Source organism: Rhinatrema bivittatum, chromosome 6, assembly GCF_901001135.1.
Source record: "Rhinatrema bivittatum chromosome 6, aRhiBiv1.1, whole genome shotgun sequence".
NCBI lineage: Eukaryota > Metazoa > Chordata > Amphibia > Gymnophiona > Rhinatrematidae > Rhinatrema > Rhinatrema bivittatum.
In genome coordinates, this window is record NC_042620.1 from 39,270,761 (window position 1) to 39,288,238 (window position 17,478).

General features: G+C 44.5%; 1 protein-coding gene across 1 annotated transcript; it reads right to left on the bottom strand.

The window, feature by feature from the left end:
- Positions 1 to 6,228: 6,228 nt before the first annotated feature.
- Positions 6,229 to 17,362, bottom strand: TMEM37 (transmembrane protein 37). The gene is given in 3 exon segments (XM_029605316.1): positions 6,229 to 8,360; positions 8,363 to 8,774; positions 16,899 to 17,362. Coding segments are annotated over 3 exon segments (591 nt in total). The 5' UTR covers positions 16,920 to 17,362; the 3' UTR covers positions 6,229 to 8,202.
- Between the last annotated feature and the right edge of the window lie 116 nt (positions 17,363 to 17,478).

A 17,478-nucleotide genomic window follows, 5' to 3' on the forward strand; every position in this document is an offset into this window, starting at 1 on the left:
AGGCCGACTCTCCCACAGTAAGAAAATGTCTCATTTCCTCCGCCACTGAATCGATATGCTCTGCCTTTAGAGCTATCGAATTATGCTCACGAGCGATTGGAGCCTCCTCTAAAAATCACTAACTTTAGCTACTTTTGCCACGCCTGATCAGCAAGGTCTGTTTACGCTACCATGATGTCACTTCCTCCCATCGAGTGACTTTTAACAGCAGAGGGGAAAAAACCAGGATGTCGCCTCAAGATTCTCGCTCACAAAACCTTAACTAATAGCCTTTGCAATTCTGTCTCTGTGCAAGCTGGGATTCTTACTCATGACTTAGGATGAGCTGGATCAGCTGCCCTGAGATGCTTCCACACTCTGCAGTGCCGCGGCCAGTTTTTCCAGCTGAGAGCTTGGGATTTCAGCCTGCCGCCTTCCAGCTGCAAACCAGAGATAAAGGAGCAGCCCCCAAGGGCCGAACTGGTAGGAGAACCCTAGCTGTTTTAACTTGGTTTCTCCTATCCCTGTCCTTATTACTATAACCAGTCACATATCACATACCTTTTATTTGGGCGGCAGAATCATCTTAATCTCTTAATTACTGAATATTTTACATTAGGCGAGGGCAGTGTGAAATATGTTTCCATATGACCCTGTATTACTTGTCTGCACACCCATCTGCATGAAGAAGAGGGTCTTTTACTTTAAGGACTAATTTCCTCCTGCTTCTGAACGCCATAAGCCTTCATTCGCGACTATCTGAGGTTTCCTCCCCCCACCTTTTATATCCCCCTCCCAAATCAGTCCATCCTTGGCCTTTAAGAGCAGTCTATTCAGCTTTGTGAAGAAAAACGAGATAAAAAGGGGGGATGACTGATGTTGAGGGGAGCAGAGTTTATTGGATGCTAAATTCTGTTACAGTGAACCCACTGTCGTGGCCTGCAAGGCAAAACTTGTGATGTACAGCGCCGAGGGCCTTTCATTTGGCCAAGTCTGATTACTTGACTGTCTGACTTGCCCCTTAATCTCCCATCATTACTTGCAAAAGGGGAGGGGCAAGGGAGGAGCTTTTCCTTGACAACTAAAAACACTGTAAATCAACAACGAATGTAAAATTCATAGGAAAATTCTTATCTTAGAGGAGGTGCCTCTTACCATGTGGGACCTCTTGGGCCAGCCCGGTAGCTCAGTAGCAAATGTTGGGTACCAGGGACCTGAATTTAATCCCCAGCTCAGGTCTTCTACTCTTCAGATCAAACAGGACTGGGCATGTTGCGGAGGCAGCATTTACAGCCCCTGGGGGCAGGGCTGAACCGAAAGGGGTGTGGGACTGGGGAAGAATCACACAGAGCAGAGGGGGGGGGGGGGGGGGGGTGAGGAATGGAGAGGGGATCTGAAATCAAAGAGTCTGCCAGAATGCCACTCTACTTTCTGGCTCTTGGCCCATAGTGGACATTTCTGCTGCCCGTGGGCCACATCAGCTCCTGCCCCGCTGGCTGAGGATGCGACGTCAGGGATGCTGTTGCTACTGCAGCACAGGGTCCCACCCTCCAAAACATGGGGCCCAGGGCATTTTCCCTGATTCCCAATTTTCCCCCAGCCCCATAGATGGCCCTGCCTCTGGAGGAGGGAGTCATTGTCGTTGCACAATGCTGACACCTAGTGGCCAGATTCAGGGCCCATTATTGCAGGGTTCCAGAAGGAGCCCTGATGCATGGCCCCCCCGCTGAGAACAATCACTGCATTAAAGTGAGTTGGGAAAGGAAATAAATTTCAGGGTTGTTGCAAATGAAAGCTCATGGATCTAAATCCCAGCCCTGATTCTGACTGAGCTGGAAATACAAAAGAGCAGGAGGAAACTGCTAGGTCAAAAAAGAGTGGGATCTTTCACAATTTTGTACCGACAGAACCTCTCACTTTGATCGTTACTTGGGTGTTTCACCCAATAGTGTGTGAGAAAACATTCTTAGACGTTCAAAGTTGCCTTCCACACAACCATTGCAACTTATATAGGGCCCTATTGGGATCCCTACTAAGGAATATGGCCTAATAACCTGGGACAGATTTGGTCAGCCGCCATCCCTAGGCACAGACTCAGTGTTGATGCCGTGCTGCCTTCAAACCGCACCCCTCCCCCTAGCAAATCTCCAAGATATACACGGCACCCACAGACCTTACCTCCAGTGGTGATCCGCAGACTTAGTCCCCACGCTCAATGCGCTACGAGTATTACTACTGGAACTGAGGTCTAGAGATGAGGAGGCAGTTCAGCGAGAGAAGCACCTTCCAAGGTCTGAGGCAGGATTGTAGGGTGGAAGGAAATCTGCAGTCAGCCCCCTCCCACCCCCAGTTTGCTGCCCTGGGCACAGGCCTGCTGGGCCTGTGTGTAAATCCAGGCCTGCTAGCAGTTAGGTCATGTACTATAGAGAAGAGGAATGTACTATTGCCACAGCGGTTTATTCTATCCTAGTGTCTGTGTGCAATTTTTAGTTTGGAGTTGAAGGGATAGGAACTTTTCCTTTCTGTTCCCTTAAGTACAGACCCAAAGCCTTACCTGAGGAGTCTTATTTGTTAAGACAATTTATTGCCAACTCACAGTCAGTGGTGGATAATTGATATCTAATAATGAATTGTTTACCCATGTGATATATATATATATATATATATATATATATATGTTTTTTGGGTTTTTTTTGCAGGGATATCCTTGAGGACTTGGCTTGACATTTAGAATAATTTTCCTTTTAATTTGCTGATAGGATCTCAAATTAAACATTGATAGATGATTATCTAAAAAGCATTGGATTAGGTGGCTCCCACCTAAAAAATATATCTCAGATGAAAAATCCCCAACGGCTTCGCTCATGGCTACTTCTTTTGGAGAAAAAAAAAAAAAAGTCAATTAGAGAGGATGTGTAGAAAGGACAAGACTGTATCAGCAGTTCTCAACTGGTATGCTGTCACCAAAAATTTGACAATACAAAACTGAAAAATTGGGTGGTATAAATAGTAATCAAAAATAAAGAAAAAAAAAAAAGCACAAATTCCGAAACTTTTTAAAATATTATTTAAAAAATGGGAAAAACCTCATATACAAATAATAGGTGCTATTTTTATATGCTGTCTGTAAACCAGAAACAGCATTCACTTATTTAAGGTGAAATCATATATTGATATATCTCATAGTGAAATGCACCCTTCAAATATAATCCTTGGGTTCCACGCTTTTTGTTTCAAAATGGCACACTTATTTTATATGCCAAAATACAACCACTCGAATATTGGGTGCATAGAACGCCTATTTAAAAGACACATTTCATGCGCTCAGTTTTGTATAACAAGATGTAACCACTTAATACGCTCTAAAGTGAAACAGAACGCCGCGCTGTTAACACGGCCCCTGTGTTAAGAAATTAATCGCATAATATGTACAAGTGTCCGATCCCGAGAGGATTAAGCATCGCAGCGTTATAAGATAAAAACGCTTTTCTGTTTCACTTTAGAGCGCATTAAGTGGTTACATTTTCTTATACAAAACTGAGCGCATGAAATAAGTGCCTTTTAAAATAGGCATTCTAGGCACCCAATGTTCGAGTGGTTGTATTTTGGCATATAAAATAAGCGTGCCATTTTGAAACAAAAAGCGTGGAACCCAAGGATTATATTTGAAGGGTGCATTTCAATTTGGTGATATCTCAATATCTGATTTCACCTTAAATAAGTGAATGCTGTTTCTGGTTTACAGACAGCATATAAAAATAGCACCTATTATTTGTATAAGAGGTTTTTCCTACTTTTTAAATAATATCTCAAAATGTTTCCGAATTTGTGCGTTTTTTTCTTTATTTTTGGTACAAAAAAATTTGACATAGCAAACCTGTGCCAAGGAGAGCACCGAGCAAGGATCCAGGCACTTGAGAGGGGAAATGGATGGGAAAACAGCAAGAGACAGGGGGGAATGAGTCAATGGGGAGGCATGAGAGATGGAAAGCTGACAGGCATGTGAGAGGCAGGGGCAGATAGGCCTATCAAGGGATCGGGCATCTCCCGGTGGGCCGGTTGCTCTAGTCACGTGGTCTGCCGAGCGCAGCCGTGCTCGGCAGATCACATGGTATCTCCTGGGCGGCGAATCCCCGGGCCGGTTGTCATCGGGAATCCGCCCCTGAGAGGTGAAAGAAATGGACGTGAGAGAGGGAGGAGGAGAGTTGAAATGTACTCAAGAGTGTACCCAGAAGGCGAGAAGAGAGAAATGGAAAACAAAGTTGAAAGGAAAAGACCAGAATCCGAGGCAGATGTAGTGTAGTAACTTAGTGGTTAGCGCAGCAGGCTGAGTTCAAATCCCGCTGGTGCTCTTTGTAACCTTGGGCAAGTCAATTCACCCTCCATTGCCTCACGGACAAACTTAGGACTTAGAAGAAAAACAACCAATAAGGGCTGAATAACATAGTCTGGGTAAAACAAATAAGTATGGGTGTAGCTTGCTTATTGCGGCAGCTACTACCCCTAACTAATCAAGCTAGATATTTCACTTGGATGCAGCTCCATCACTGCTCTCTACATTAAAGGTGGGGGTGGAAGGGAAATAGAACCAAGAGCTAAGAGAAACAGATAAGTATGAGAGAAAAAATGTGTGAAGCTTGCTGGGCAGACTGGATGGGCCATTTGGTCTTCTTCTGCCGTCATTTCTATGTTTCTATGTTTACTAAGAATTTTTCCTATAGACACAGAATGGGAGAAAAGCCTTAGAAAAGCAGCGCCTTGAGGCCTAGTGTAGTAAGGTGCGCTTGGCATTGTGTTCACAGTTTGTGTGTGCAAACAGAAATTAACTTTTTTTCAGTCTGAAATCATTTTTAATAGTGATTGGTTAGAAAAATTATTTGATGCCTAGGTAAACACAATTTGATTTTATCAACTTACAATAGTTTTTTAAAATGTGAAATTAGCACGGTGAGCATTCTGTCTTCTTATTTGGCCCATTTGTGCTGGCTGCCAAATTTTAGCTTGTGTGTAAAGAGAAGGATAAGGTTTGCATCCACCCATCGGCAGACTCTATGCAGGTGCGAGCTTGGTCAGATAGCCTGGTTCGTTATCTCTATAGGTGGGTCGTAGAGCAGCAGCAGTGGCTTACCTTGCATCTCTCCGTTTTTCCCACCGCTACTAGAGCAGTGGCTCTCAGAGTGTCCCTAATGACGAGGCAGGAGATCTGTTTGCTTGCATTGCCTCCAGAGTATGCAGATACATGTCATGCATATTCATTAGGGATTTCCTGAAAACCAGCCAGGCCAGGCAGTTCCCCCAGAGGACCAGGTTGAGAAACTCCACCCTGCGTGCAGATGCGACTATGCTTGGTGGTGTGCCTACTGGACCAGAGGGTCAGGGCCTCTTTGGTGCTCTCCTAGGCTTGCATCAGCTCCCAAGTGCATCAGTGCCCCGGACAGCAGTAGTGTAACTTCCTGGAGTGGAAACATGGATAGAATTTCGCATTGGACATTCTGGCTGCTGTAGAGAAGAGGCCTGGTTCTTGCACTACAGAAATGAGTTGCTTTTGTTTAATCTGCCAGCAGCTTTACAGAACATTCCTACTTCGGCTGCAGATATTTCTCTCCCAGCTTTTGTTCACTTTAAGGAAGTTACCATGCAATAAATTTGGCTATCGTTACATAAAGCGGAAGTTGCTTTTTGAGCAAAAATGGATGATGTTAAAAGCCTTACCACCAAGTTGGATATTAAAAGATATGAACAGGAACACGTTTTGTGGAAGAAAGCAAGATAGTTGTGTCTCTCGGGGATAAAAGTCGCTGTTTTGAGATACAGCGTACTGCCATGGTCGAGGCGGGCTAGGTGGTGGTTGACATGTTTACTTTATCCTAGGTGGTAGTCGATAATTCTAAGTTAACTTAGCTGGCTAGATTGAAACTCTGTGCCCTACTGGAAATTTACTTAGGTCCTGGAACCCTGATCACTAACAAAGTCATCCCCACACCCAACTCCTCCCAATGCCCTTACTCTTAAAATAACCCCCATGCTGGCCAATGACCCCCAAAGCTCCAATTCTGACCCACTAAGAGCCATCCCTTACCCTGTAAAGAGTCTCATTCAAAAGGCCAGTGGCATGCGAAGAGTGCAGGTCCCTCTTCCCCCAGCCGCATCAGATTCAACCCACTGCTGCTCAACCACTCATCTTTCAAACACTAAAGGAAGCGATGGTGGGAAGTATCCAGCATGAACAAGAAGCTAGTTCTCTCTTGCAACCTTTTTCCTTTACAAATTTATTAAAAAGATAGTTCCAGTAGTGGTTTGTTTTCCACTTACAAATAGTAGAAAAGAAAAATGACATTTCAGGCACCAGTTTTCATAAAGGAAACAGCCCAAATGCCCAAGCATGGGCCAGACTGCGATTTTCATCCTAGACAGATACGTTGTTCTTTTGAGCTGGGTACACACTGAGCGATGCCTGTGCCCCTTCAAATTACACAATCATCAACAAAAGTGAACACACACATAGCAAGAGCCGGGCTCACTGATGAAAACAAAAGCTCTGTACATTTTCAAACAGCTCGAGCAGCATTTTTATAAAGGCCTTAGATCTTTCCGAGTGGTATATCCTATCTGTAATACTAGGATTGCTAACAAAGTTTTTTTCAACAGGTAATTTACATAACGAAAATTACTTTTCCACACATTTTCTATTAAGGCAACTGAAAGCTGCAATTTTTCCTGAAATATAGGTGAAAGTATAAAAGTTACATAACAATTCTGTGAGACCCAGCAAAACAGTTTATAAAGTGCATATGATTAAAGGAGCTGCCCAATCAGACATCCATCACTCTCTCATTTAAAGACACTAATTAAAAAAACAAAAAACACTAAACACTCAGGGGGCCTGAATTAGAAGAAGTTTGAAACTTGTGCTTATACTCCCCTGCAAAGCTACTGCTCCCAGTAGTAAGTTGCAAACTGGTGTTAACTCAAGTCCTGAGTGTATGCTACTGCGTGCCGAATACAAGTACACACTTTTCTCTTTTTAAATGTTTGCACCCATCATATTAGTGTTCAAAAGTGCAATTATGCACACAGTACATAGTACTAGGCCCCTTGCATCGAGTAAAGCTGTAAAGTTCTCCTGAACCTCTCGGAGCAGCCATGTTCACAAAGGCATCACAACTGGCCTCAAGCACACATCCTATGGGGTGTGATGTCATTTATGTGAGATTTCTATGCAACAGATTATGTGGCACTGTTGCAGGTATGTCAGCTTCAGGAAGTGGTCAAAGAATGTAACATATTAATATTAAAAACAACATCTTTACTGTACACAGGCTGGATATTTTTTTCTTGGACAATTTCTCAAAATTAGCGCATGCTACGTACTTTTTTTTTTTTTTTAAGGAACTAGGCCACTGCCCCTCAAGGCTCTGGATATTAAAGGAAAGGCTGCCTTTGCACCAATAGGCCACAGCTATTGTGCTGAAGGACAGGAAGTGGGGAGGCATGTGCCACTAATTTTTGCTACCCTGTTCGGTGCTCTACACCCCACCCCCCCCAGTCTCCCATCCCAAGGGAAGCAGAGCGCCTGGCCTGTCGATTCTAGCTGCATGGCAGAGATAGCTCTGGGAGCATCCTGGAGGTGGTGTTGGCATGGCAAGGGTCAAACTTAGTAAGGAGCTGTCTGGTCTAAGTACCCCAGTGCTTTTACTGCTGGGGGACAGAGGAAGACACAGAGCTGTAGTGCAGGAGAAGAAATGAGAGGGTAGACTGAGAAGAGCAGGAGGGCAGAGGATTACAATTTGGGGACAGGAGAGCATTCCCACTTTTGTTTACTACTTCAGCTCCTGATAAGATTTAGCTGGCAGCAGAGGAGAAAGGGAAGGGTTAGCAGAAGACATTCTCATAGTGAGAGCTTGTTTTTCTATCAACCTCTTAAAAAATCATCACATGGTGCCACATACACCCACGCAGCCTTTGCAAGTGAGGCTGTGCCAAGATATGGAATGTACAAAGCAAAGAAACGGACTCAGGCTGTGTCATCACACACATTCTATCACTTCTACACAATTATGCTGTAGAAAAAATTGCTTTAGGAACGATACACTCAGATGAAGGCAACCGTCAAAAGTCCTCTTTGTTTTCATATCATTTTAAAACATGGCTGTGCTTGTTAACCTGCATTCCTTTCAGATTTACTACGGTGCGAGCAAAGCGGAAGGTGCAGCAGCTGCGAGACTACGCTTTCCTTAATCGGTGCAACGGATATGTTATACTGTTAATGTGAAGGCCACTGATGCCATTCAGGAAGAAGAGGAAGACAGCCGTAAACTGGCTCCAGTAGGTCAACGTGAAACCCATGAGAGTAACATGGTTCTTCAGGACGATGACAAAATCAGCACTCCAGCCAAGGACAAGGTAAAGGATATCAGGACGAGAACGGAGCCCATGGTCCACTTCCTCCTCGAGTCAGCATTGTCACAAACTTGGGAGACCATCAGGAGCTCCAGGCCAAAGATGGCCACCACGACAGCAAAGGAGACGGCGCTTCTGGACAGGATCATTCCCAGGTTCATCCCATCCACCTGGGCGAGGTTCAGGTTTCTGGTACACTGCGGCACGCTGCTGTTGTCCATGGTGCAGAAGTGCCACAAGCCAAACAGCTTCCCCTTGGCAAAGAGCCAGTGACCATCGCACACCGAGATGGAGGAGAGGACCACCGCTACGGCCACACACAGGATAATTAAACCTCTGATGAACATCTCAAAGAATGGCCTTCCAGGCCTTCTGTAGGCAGGTATTCTGTGCATCTGGAAGGAATAGCCAAAAAGAAAGTAATTAGCCTATTAATTATGATTCCAAATCTTAAAATGTGTTGCCAAAGTAGCACCCCTTCCCTCACGCCACCTCTCATCCCCATAGTCTTTTAGAGGCTCTCTTTAAAGCTTGTATGTGACTGGATAGCAAAAAAACTATTTGCTAGAAAAGGAGGAACTAGACGATTCAACTGGCCAATTCAGGTTTTCCTGAAAAGCAGCCAAACGTGTGGCCACAATCCAAGGTTTGATGATGAATTTGCAGGATGTAAAAGAACATGCTGGTGTTCCCTAGAGTTTGCTGCTCCTTATGAATGCTTATAGCATAGGGAGCTTCACGAACGAGGAGAAACATGGAAACTCTCCTTCGGTCGTGGCAAGACAGGTCAAGAGGCTAGAAGAGAAGGAAAGGACACATGCAGGCTTCTATTTCTGAAGCCACAAAACCCTGATCTGTCAGGAGCAAGAGGCTGGACAGTCAGGTGAAAAAAAACTCTGGGCTGGGATTTTTTCTCTTAAATAAATAAATAAATAAATAAATAAATAATAATTATGGTTCCTGTTGAATTATCTGGAATGCCTCTGGCTGGATTCAGGACACTTGCTGTGATGGATTATACTGGGGTGGCCAATTCCGGTCCTCAAGAGCCACAAATAAGTTGGTTTTCAGGATATCCACAATGAATATGCACGAGATAGATTTGCATGCACTTCCTCCTTTAGAAGTCTGTTTGGAGATTAGAGATATGTGAATTTGGAAGCCTCCTTGGACTCACTGAAGTTAACATTTACTGAATTGGAAGTTGTTTGATCATTTGAAGTCTCATGGTCGAGCTAGGGACATTATTCCAATTTTGAAGTTTCAGACATCAATGATGATTAGGATTTTTAAGGCTGATGGTGGTGGGTTAAATGTGTGTTATTAGAGTATGGGGAGTGGCTTGAGCCTTGATGCAAGTGTGTTTTGGGGAGAATGTGGATTTTGTTTTAGCAATGGGATTGTTAGTTGATCTGATCATGACTTTTATATAAATTCTGTGTTTATTGCAATTTTTGTAAAGAAAATGGAAATACATTTACATTATATATGACTTAATAAAAAATTGAGATAGATATAAGGATATTAAAATGTAGATTAGATCACTAGACTTACCCCTGGTTTTGCATTATGTCTTTTCAGGGGGAGGGGGGTTACTATTATAGCCAGATTAGTTTTACTCTATTGGGTTTCTTTTTAGGATGCAATTGTGAATCATGCTTGATGCACATAAGAAAAAAAAAAAAAGCAGAACAGAGGGTGACAGTTCAAGCACTCTCTCTAATAAAGAAAACTTGGTGTTCTGCAAAAAAGAAAGTGCTATTCAAGATGGCCTAATACTCAATACTGTGAAAACATTAACTCGCGTGCGTCTTGGATGCATGTGTTGACTGCTCAGCTCTGTAATCTGATGGTAGTGTTATTACCTTGAAGATCGTTTGAAAATGTGAAGAGAGGTGCAAAGTCTGTGCTCAAACTTTTAGCACTTTTCAGTTTGATTCAGAAAAGCGCTGTTACTGGTCAAGTTTAAATTTGGGGTGAAGGCCAAGTATGGTCCTGGAATTTACCTTGTTGAAAATTACCTCAACTTAACAAGGTCAAGGTCATTTCAATAGGGTAAAGCTGAAAAGCACTGGAAAGTTCAAGCAAATACAGGAGTTTCACATCCTTCCTGGTTTTGAAGGGTGATGGATGCATGGGTGATTCTATCAAGAGGCAGGGTGAGGCGGTTGCCTCAGGTGGCAAATTTTGGGGGCAGCAAAAGCACCCCCAAAATCCCCCTGCAGCAACTGCTTCACTTCCCTGCCAGACAAAAGTCCCAATGCAAGTTACCAGCTGCGGTCTCACATCCCACTGGCAAGAAAAGAGTCCCACACAATTTAACATGCCAGGGGGGGATCCCACCTCCACCAGCAGAAAGATAAAATTTCCAGCCTAGTGCCATGCGCCAGCCCCACCTGGAAGGACTGCAGCTGCTGGGCCCCACGCTTTCCTCACCTAGGAGAAATGCAGCTGGTGGGGAGTTTGTGCCCTGCCAGCCAAACATCCTGGCAGCCCCACCCAGGAGGACAGCAGGTGCCAGAGAGGCCAGGCCCCGACAGCCAGAGCTGGAGGTCGCGCGTGAGAAGGGACAAGGGAATGTTGAAGATGGGATGAGATGAATGGAGGCCTGGGGCTGAGAGAGGGAAGGGTTGGGATTGTGGTGAAGAGGCATGAATGAGAGGGAAGGGAGCTAACTGAGATGGAGGGGTAAGGAAAAGGATGGAATGAGGAGTGAGTGGAGGGGGCAGAATGGGGGGGAGCATTTGAGAAACAGCTTATGTGCACGAGTAGGAGGGTGAATGGAGAAAGTCTGTCTATCCTGCTCCCTCCCAGGACAATCTCTGGATAACTGGAAACCAAAGGTTCGCAGGTATGGAGAGTGAGCAATTGTTTTTATTGGGTGTTCTTTGATGTGTCTTCTGTTCTGAAATTTTATTGGTGTTCAGGAAATGTTTAAAAATGTGTATATGATTTAATTATAGATGTTCTATTTATCACCTGTTTTAAAATATATCTTTTTATTAGTATGGTTTTACTATTTGATATTTGACTGATATGAGGAATGATGTTTCTTTTTTTCCATTGATGTGCTGCACACAGGATTTGGCTTGTTGCAATTTCCAGTTGATTTTTAGTCTGCACGTTTCTAGTTTTACATTATGGTCTCTTTATTTTGTATTTGGTGAGGGTCTGTCTGTGTTCTGCATGGGTGACCGGGTGAGGTATTCTACTACTTTGTTTCTGTTTAGGGATCTATAGCAGCTTGGCTTGTTTTGTTTTCCTAATGAGAGGTGTATTGGTGTTTCAGGGCCAGATGTAGTATTTGCAATGTTGCCTTTTCATATGCAGGCTTGTAATAGTTTGCGTGCTGGCAGTTAGTGCTGTTTTGGTATGGGATGTTTACTATACTGTAATTGTAGTACTTTCTGTAGGCCAAGCCAACACGTTACAATAGGCCTAATACATATAGGTTCCAGGTGTGTTTTTTGCAAGGTTTCTGATTGGTATCCCAGCAGTGAATGTAAATATAATATAAAATGTGATATTTTTACCTCAGAAGACTGTATTTTACAGGTCCTTTTTCTTGTAAACTTATTAAAAATGCATAACTTAATTGTGTGGGAAGGGCCAGGTTGGAGGGGAACAAGGCTGTAAGTTTCACCTAGGGTACCTAATACCCTTGCAATGGCCTGGAAAGTGTTCCACACACATTTATTTGTTGCACTTATAGTCCGCTACATCAAACAAGTCATATATTCACAATAAAAAATAAAAACATGCAAGTAAAACATAAAACTAACACCGTTACACCCATTATTCACCTTGAGAGGGCAGATACTAGGGAAGGATGGGAGACAGCTGGTAATCCCGGGATTGTGGCAGGGTTGCCAGCTTCCTGGAAATATTATCACTATCTGCCACTCCTTTGGGAACCTTGACCCCTGCCTCCCCCTTCTCCAGCATTTCAAATCCCCAAATGGGCCAGGCTCAAGGGGGGGTCCCCCTCCCTTTGCTTTCTTATTCATACTGAGCCAGAGGGTAGGGCACCGTCTCATCCCTCACCTCAGGAGGCAGATTGCCTTCAGCATTCCCTGGGTGGATGCATAGAAAAGTTTTCCATTACAGGTGGAAGAGGCAAAAAAAAAAAAAAAATACAGTAAGAATTCAAGAAAGCTTGGGATAAGCAGAAAGGATTCTTGTTTATAAGGAAGTGAGGTAAAGAGAGAAGAAGTGGGGTTTAATGGGATTTCTACAAGAAAGGCTTAACTGGTGAAAGATCTTCAGCCTGGAGAAGCCATGACACAGGAGATGCGATAAGAGGTTTACAAACTCATGAGTGGGGTTGAACAATTAAAATAGATAACAGTCATTTACTCTTTCACATAGTACCAGGACTTGGGGACACTCCAGAAAACTAGTTGGGGTTTTTTTTCAGTCAAACAAACCAAGCCAGAGAATTTGTTGCCAGATGACATGGTCAAGGCATGGTTTGCAGATATTGTAATTTACAAAAGATACATAGATGATATATTCTTCATCTGGGGGGCATCTGAAGCTAAACTGCAATCGTTCCTTTCATGGATTAATACAATTGATAACAATTTACAATTTACTGCACATATAGACCGACAATCCATTGCATTTTTGGATATTTTGATCCAACGTGATAGGGATCGCATAAAAACTACCCTATATAGGAAGACAATTGATCGTAACAATTACCTTAGATACTCGAGTGATCACCCCTTGGGCTTGAAGAAGGGACTCCCCATTTCGCAATTCTTACGTTTAAGACGCATTTGCTCTACAGTAGCTGAATTCAAGGTACAAGCTCCAGAACTAACAGCGAGATTTGTTCAGCGTGGATACCCGAATACAGTTGTGAAGAAAGCTTACAAGAGGGCGCTATATGCAAATAGGTCCCTATTGCTACAATACCAGCAGCGTCCTTTCTCACAGAAGACCACATGCACTCTGCAATATTGCAAACAAGCCAATATAGTAATGGGCATTATCAAGTCACACTGGAACATTTTGTCTCTACACTCTATCTTTCACAAGGGACCAAGATTCGCATTTTTCAGGGGTCAGAATATAAGAGACATGGTGGTTAAATCCACCTTTACATCCACTAATATACCCCCGTCAACTGGTGGCCACCGGGAGTGTGGCCACTGCGATATGTGCAGTCTGGCTTGGAAAGGTAGTCAGTGGAAAGTACCAAGTTCAGACAGGGTTCTGAAATTGAACACACTTACAGATTGTGATTCTGAGAAAGTCATATATGCTATTCAGTGTCCATGCAATTTGCTATATATTGGCCGCACAAAACGGAAGATCAGAACCAGGCTCATCGAGCATAGAAGCTGTATTAAGACGGGAAAGATTACGGCACCATTGGTACAACATTGTATCAATGCCCAACATAAGTTTGTTGATTTGAAGTGGCTAGTTGTGGAACAGGTGTATTGTGGCCCACGGGGCGGAGACATCCAAGCCCGTCTAAACATGCGGGAACAGTTCTGGATCTATTGGCTCAATACAATAGACCCGGCGGGTCTGAATGAAAAAATAAACTGGTACTCTTTGATCTAGTTCCCGCTGTTCTCTTTTCTACTGGTATGCTTGTTACCGATAAAATATAGTGAATCTTATGCTTGCGTTCTCCCTTAAGAATTTTGCATAAAGAGAGTCTGGGTTCAAGCTCCCGAATGCGAGATGACTTTCAAAATAGTATACTACTATACAAGATTCAATTGGTTGCAGAAATCTCTGATCAGTTACTGACATTGATTGTCTTGGACTCTCACACCCCCGGTGACGTCAAAAGCGGACGTGATAGAGGACTCCCCCGTTCTGGGTAGACCTATTGTTGAGTTATGGCAGACGCGGACTGTGAAGCCTAGAAATGCTCGTTTGGATATATAAGCATATGCTTCTTTGAACACTGTGAAACCTCTGAGTATTGTGAAATCGTGGTTTAAACGACTCAACTCCCTGGAGATGACAGGGACGTACCAGGGACTTCCGACGTGAAGGAAAACTATGCACGGTGACGTCAGTTCCGGTCCAGGGTATAAAAGTTTCACTTCAATGGGACGCCATTAAAATACAAGAGCGGCGAGATGCGGCCGCTGGAAAATGAAGATAGCTCTAAAGAAGCCAAGAAATTGAGTGAAGGAGGCAAATCGCGATTTGAAAGCCGGGTAATTCTTTTGAGTACCAGATACAGAAGGACATCCCCCTGAGGCAGAACTTCGGGTTCGAAACACGCGCGTGTCGGGGAGAGGGAGACCAGCCAAAATTTGGCAACAGATGAGTATTGCGGTTCCTCTCGTATCTTTTGATACCTGTGTGCTATGAACAGCGGTGATTTAATGCCCAGAAGTGATTAGTTTGCTTGACATTTTAAAAAAAGAAAAAACTGCAAAAAAGTTCAAAAATTTAAATAGTTTACAATTAAAGCAAGGTGGCCCTATACCTAATTAGGAGTCTGTATGATTTTGACAGACCCTTAGAGTGAGGGGCCTACATATATTTGGCGAGATTAATTCATGAATTAATTACCAGTGTAACAATTGTTTTTGGTTTTCAAGGCTAGAAGTACACAGACTAAAAAAAAAAAAAAAAGTTTGGACTGGTTTCAGGACAACAGGTCCATAGACAACTATTAGCCAGACAGAAATAAGCAATAAGGGACTGGATTATCCCATTAGGATCTGCTGGGTTCTTCCAAGTGACCTGGCCTGGCCACTGTCCGACAGGATGCTGGGCTCGATGGGCCACTGCTCTGTCCCAGTATAGAAGATCTTATGTAAGAAAATGGGCAAACTAGATGGCCTTAGGATCATTGGCTGTTTTCATATCCTCTGCTTCTCTGAAGGAGGTTAAGAGAAAACACACTCAACATTCACCTGCCCTCAAGCTTAAAAATAAACCTCTTTGTTGCCCTAGCAACCGTTTACTATGTCAGTTTTTTTTCTCTCTTGTGATCAGTTAAACAGACCTGATATGAGATCAGACTTATTGAAGCAGAGTATTCACTATAACAGCTCAGTGAAAGTAAAAGGATTATAACAAGAGATGTTGCTGACAAAATGGCATCAACTGTTGCAGACGGCAAGACAGGGCCTACAAAACGTGATGAAAAATGAAGCCAAGTTGTTTATTTTTCTCTCCTCAGAGGTTTCCAATCTCCTCCATCACTAATTGGGACCTGCCACAGCTCCCACTTCAGCAGCACATTACTGGCTTTGGTCTCTTGCAGCTCTATTTTGCTTCTCAAAAAAAAAAAAAAGAGGGGGTGAAGAACATCATAGAAATTTAAAAAAAAAATGCGTATTAAATTACATTAGCAAAAAAACAAAACACCACCTTTGAGGGGAACAGAGGGAACTGGGTCTTTGATGGCCAGATATGGCACCACCTGGGGGTAAACAGAGCCCACAAAGAAATCCCGGTTCTGTCTCCCTGGACACTGAGCCCCCCGCCCGCCTGCCTGGAGAAAGTGAAAGAACCTAATACACGAGGCACTTCTGCAGGCAAGGACCAGCGCTGGCCAAAGTGGGCAAGGGACACGGGAGGTGACCGCAAAGCCTGATGTTTGATGCAGGCAGAAAGCTGTGAAAACATACAGGGACCTAAACGTTTGGGAGGAGGGAGCCCAGGGGACCCCATGCCTAACGTTATTAAAAAAAAAAAAAAAGCTACAAAAGCCAACCTACTTAACATTGTCAGCTTTGGGCCCTGTGAAACCCCGTACATGTTTTTTCGTTATTAAATTGGTGGACCCCCCCCTCCCATTTTTGCTTTATGCATATTTGGTGCATCCCCTGCGCAAGGGGTCAGAGCTGGAATAATAACGCCGAGTGGCAAACAGTTGACATAGGACCCCCCCCCCTTTAGTGTCACTCCCCCATCTAAGGAGGGGGAGAAGGAGGAGGAGGGGCCCCCGCAAAACTTCCCTGGGGGAAAGCGCAGCCTCGGCGAGTCTGCAGGCTGAAGGCTTTCCGTCACTGACCCCGGCTCACCCCCGATCAGATGTTTTTCTGCGCACAGCACAGCTCCAGCTTTACGAGCTTGTTTTTCACTGGGGCTTCCGTGACGCCAGATCGAAGGGAAGAGAGAGCAGGGTTTGCCTCCTTTCTGCACAGAAACTCTCGAGCACCCCCCCCCCCCCTCCCTCCCCAGAGACTCCACTTGCTTCGGTTAAAAAAAAAAACAAAACAACAACACAACAAAACAAAGTTCACGAAGCGGCACCGACTCGGTAGCTTTACCCGGTGAAGGCCGAAAGAGATCAAAACAAAAAAGTGGGCAGATGCGCACGGGGGAAAGCAAACTAAAACCCTTTTGTTAAAAAGGCAGGATCCGGTATTGACAGGTTTGTGCCGCTGCGCTTCTCTAGCGGCGGAGCCCGGCGCCGGAGCTCCGCGTTTCTGCCGTCTGAATAATAAAACCTGCGATCGAATTAAAAAAAAAAAAGAAAAGGAAACCCCCCAAACTTTCCCCGATCCTCTCCCATCACTGGCTTTTACCTGCACGGCTATGGCAGTCATGGTGGGCTCCGGTCCGAAAACAACAAAGCGGTGCAAAAGTGTTGGGGGGAGGGGGGGGGGGAGGTTGCTTTTGTTTTTCCTTCCTTGAAGTCCGCAGCCGGGTTTAGCAGAAACTTCGAGTTTCCCGGAAAGCAGGCAAAAAAAAAAAATATATATATATAATAGTTTTGTGGTTTAACAGTTAAAGGTCCGAGAGGACGCCGCCGATCAGAAAGAGAAAAAACATCTCGAGGAGGACCGGGCGGGCAGCAGCGCTCCGAAGTTGTCCCTTCGAGTTTTGCTTTCGCCTGAATCAGCAGAAAGGAGGCGGGAGGGGAGGCTGCTGAGTAAACACTAGCGCGGGGGGGGGGGGGGGGGCGCAGAGCAGGGATCTCGCTCGCCCCGCCCCTCCAGGTTGTTACTTTTTCTCGGCCCTTGACTCGGGGGAGGGAGGGGGCCGCGAAATAATAATATTTATTTTATTGCAGGGGTGGCTCTTTTCCTCCCTCCAGGAGGTGACTTTGCCGAGGGAGAAGGCAGCCATCGGGCTCCTCCTCTCACGCTTCGAGGTGGCCCAGTG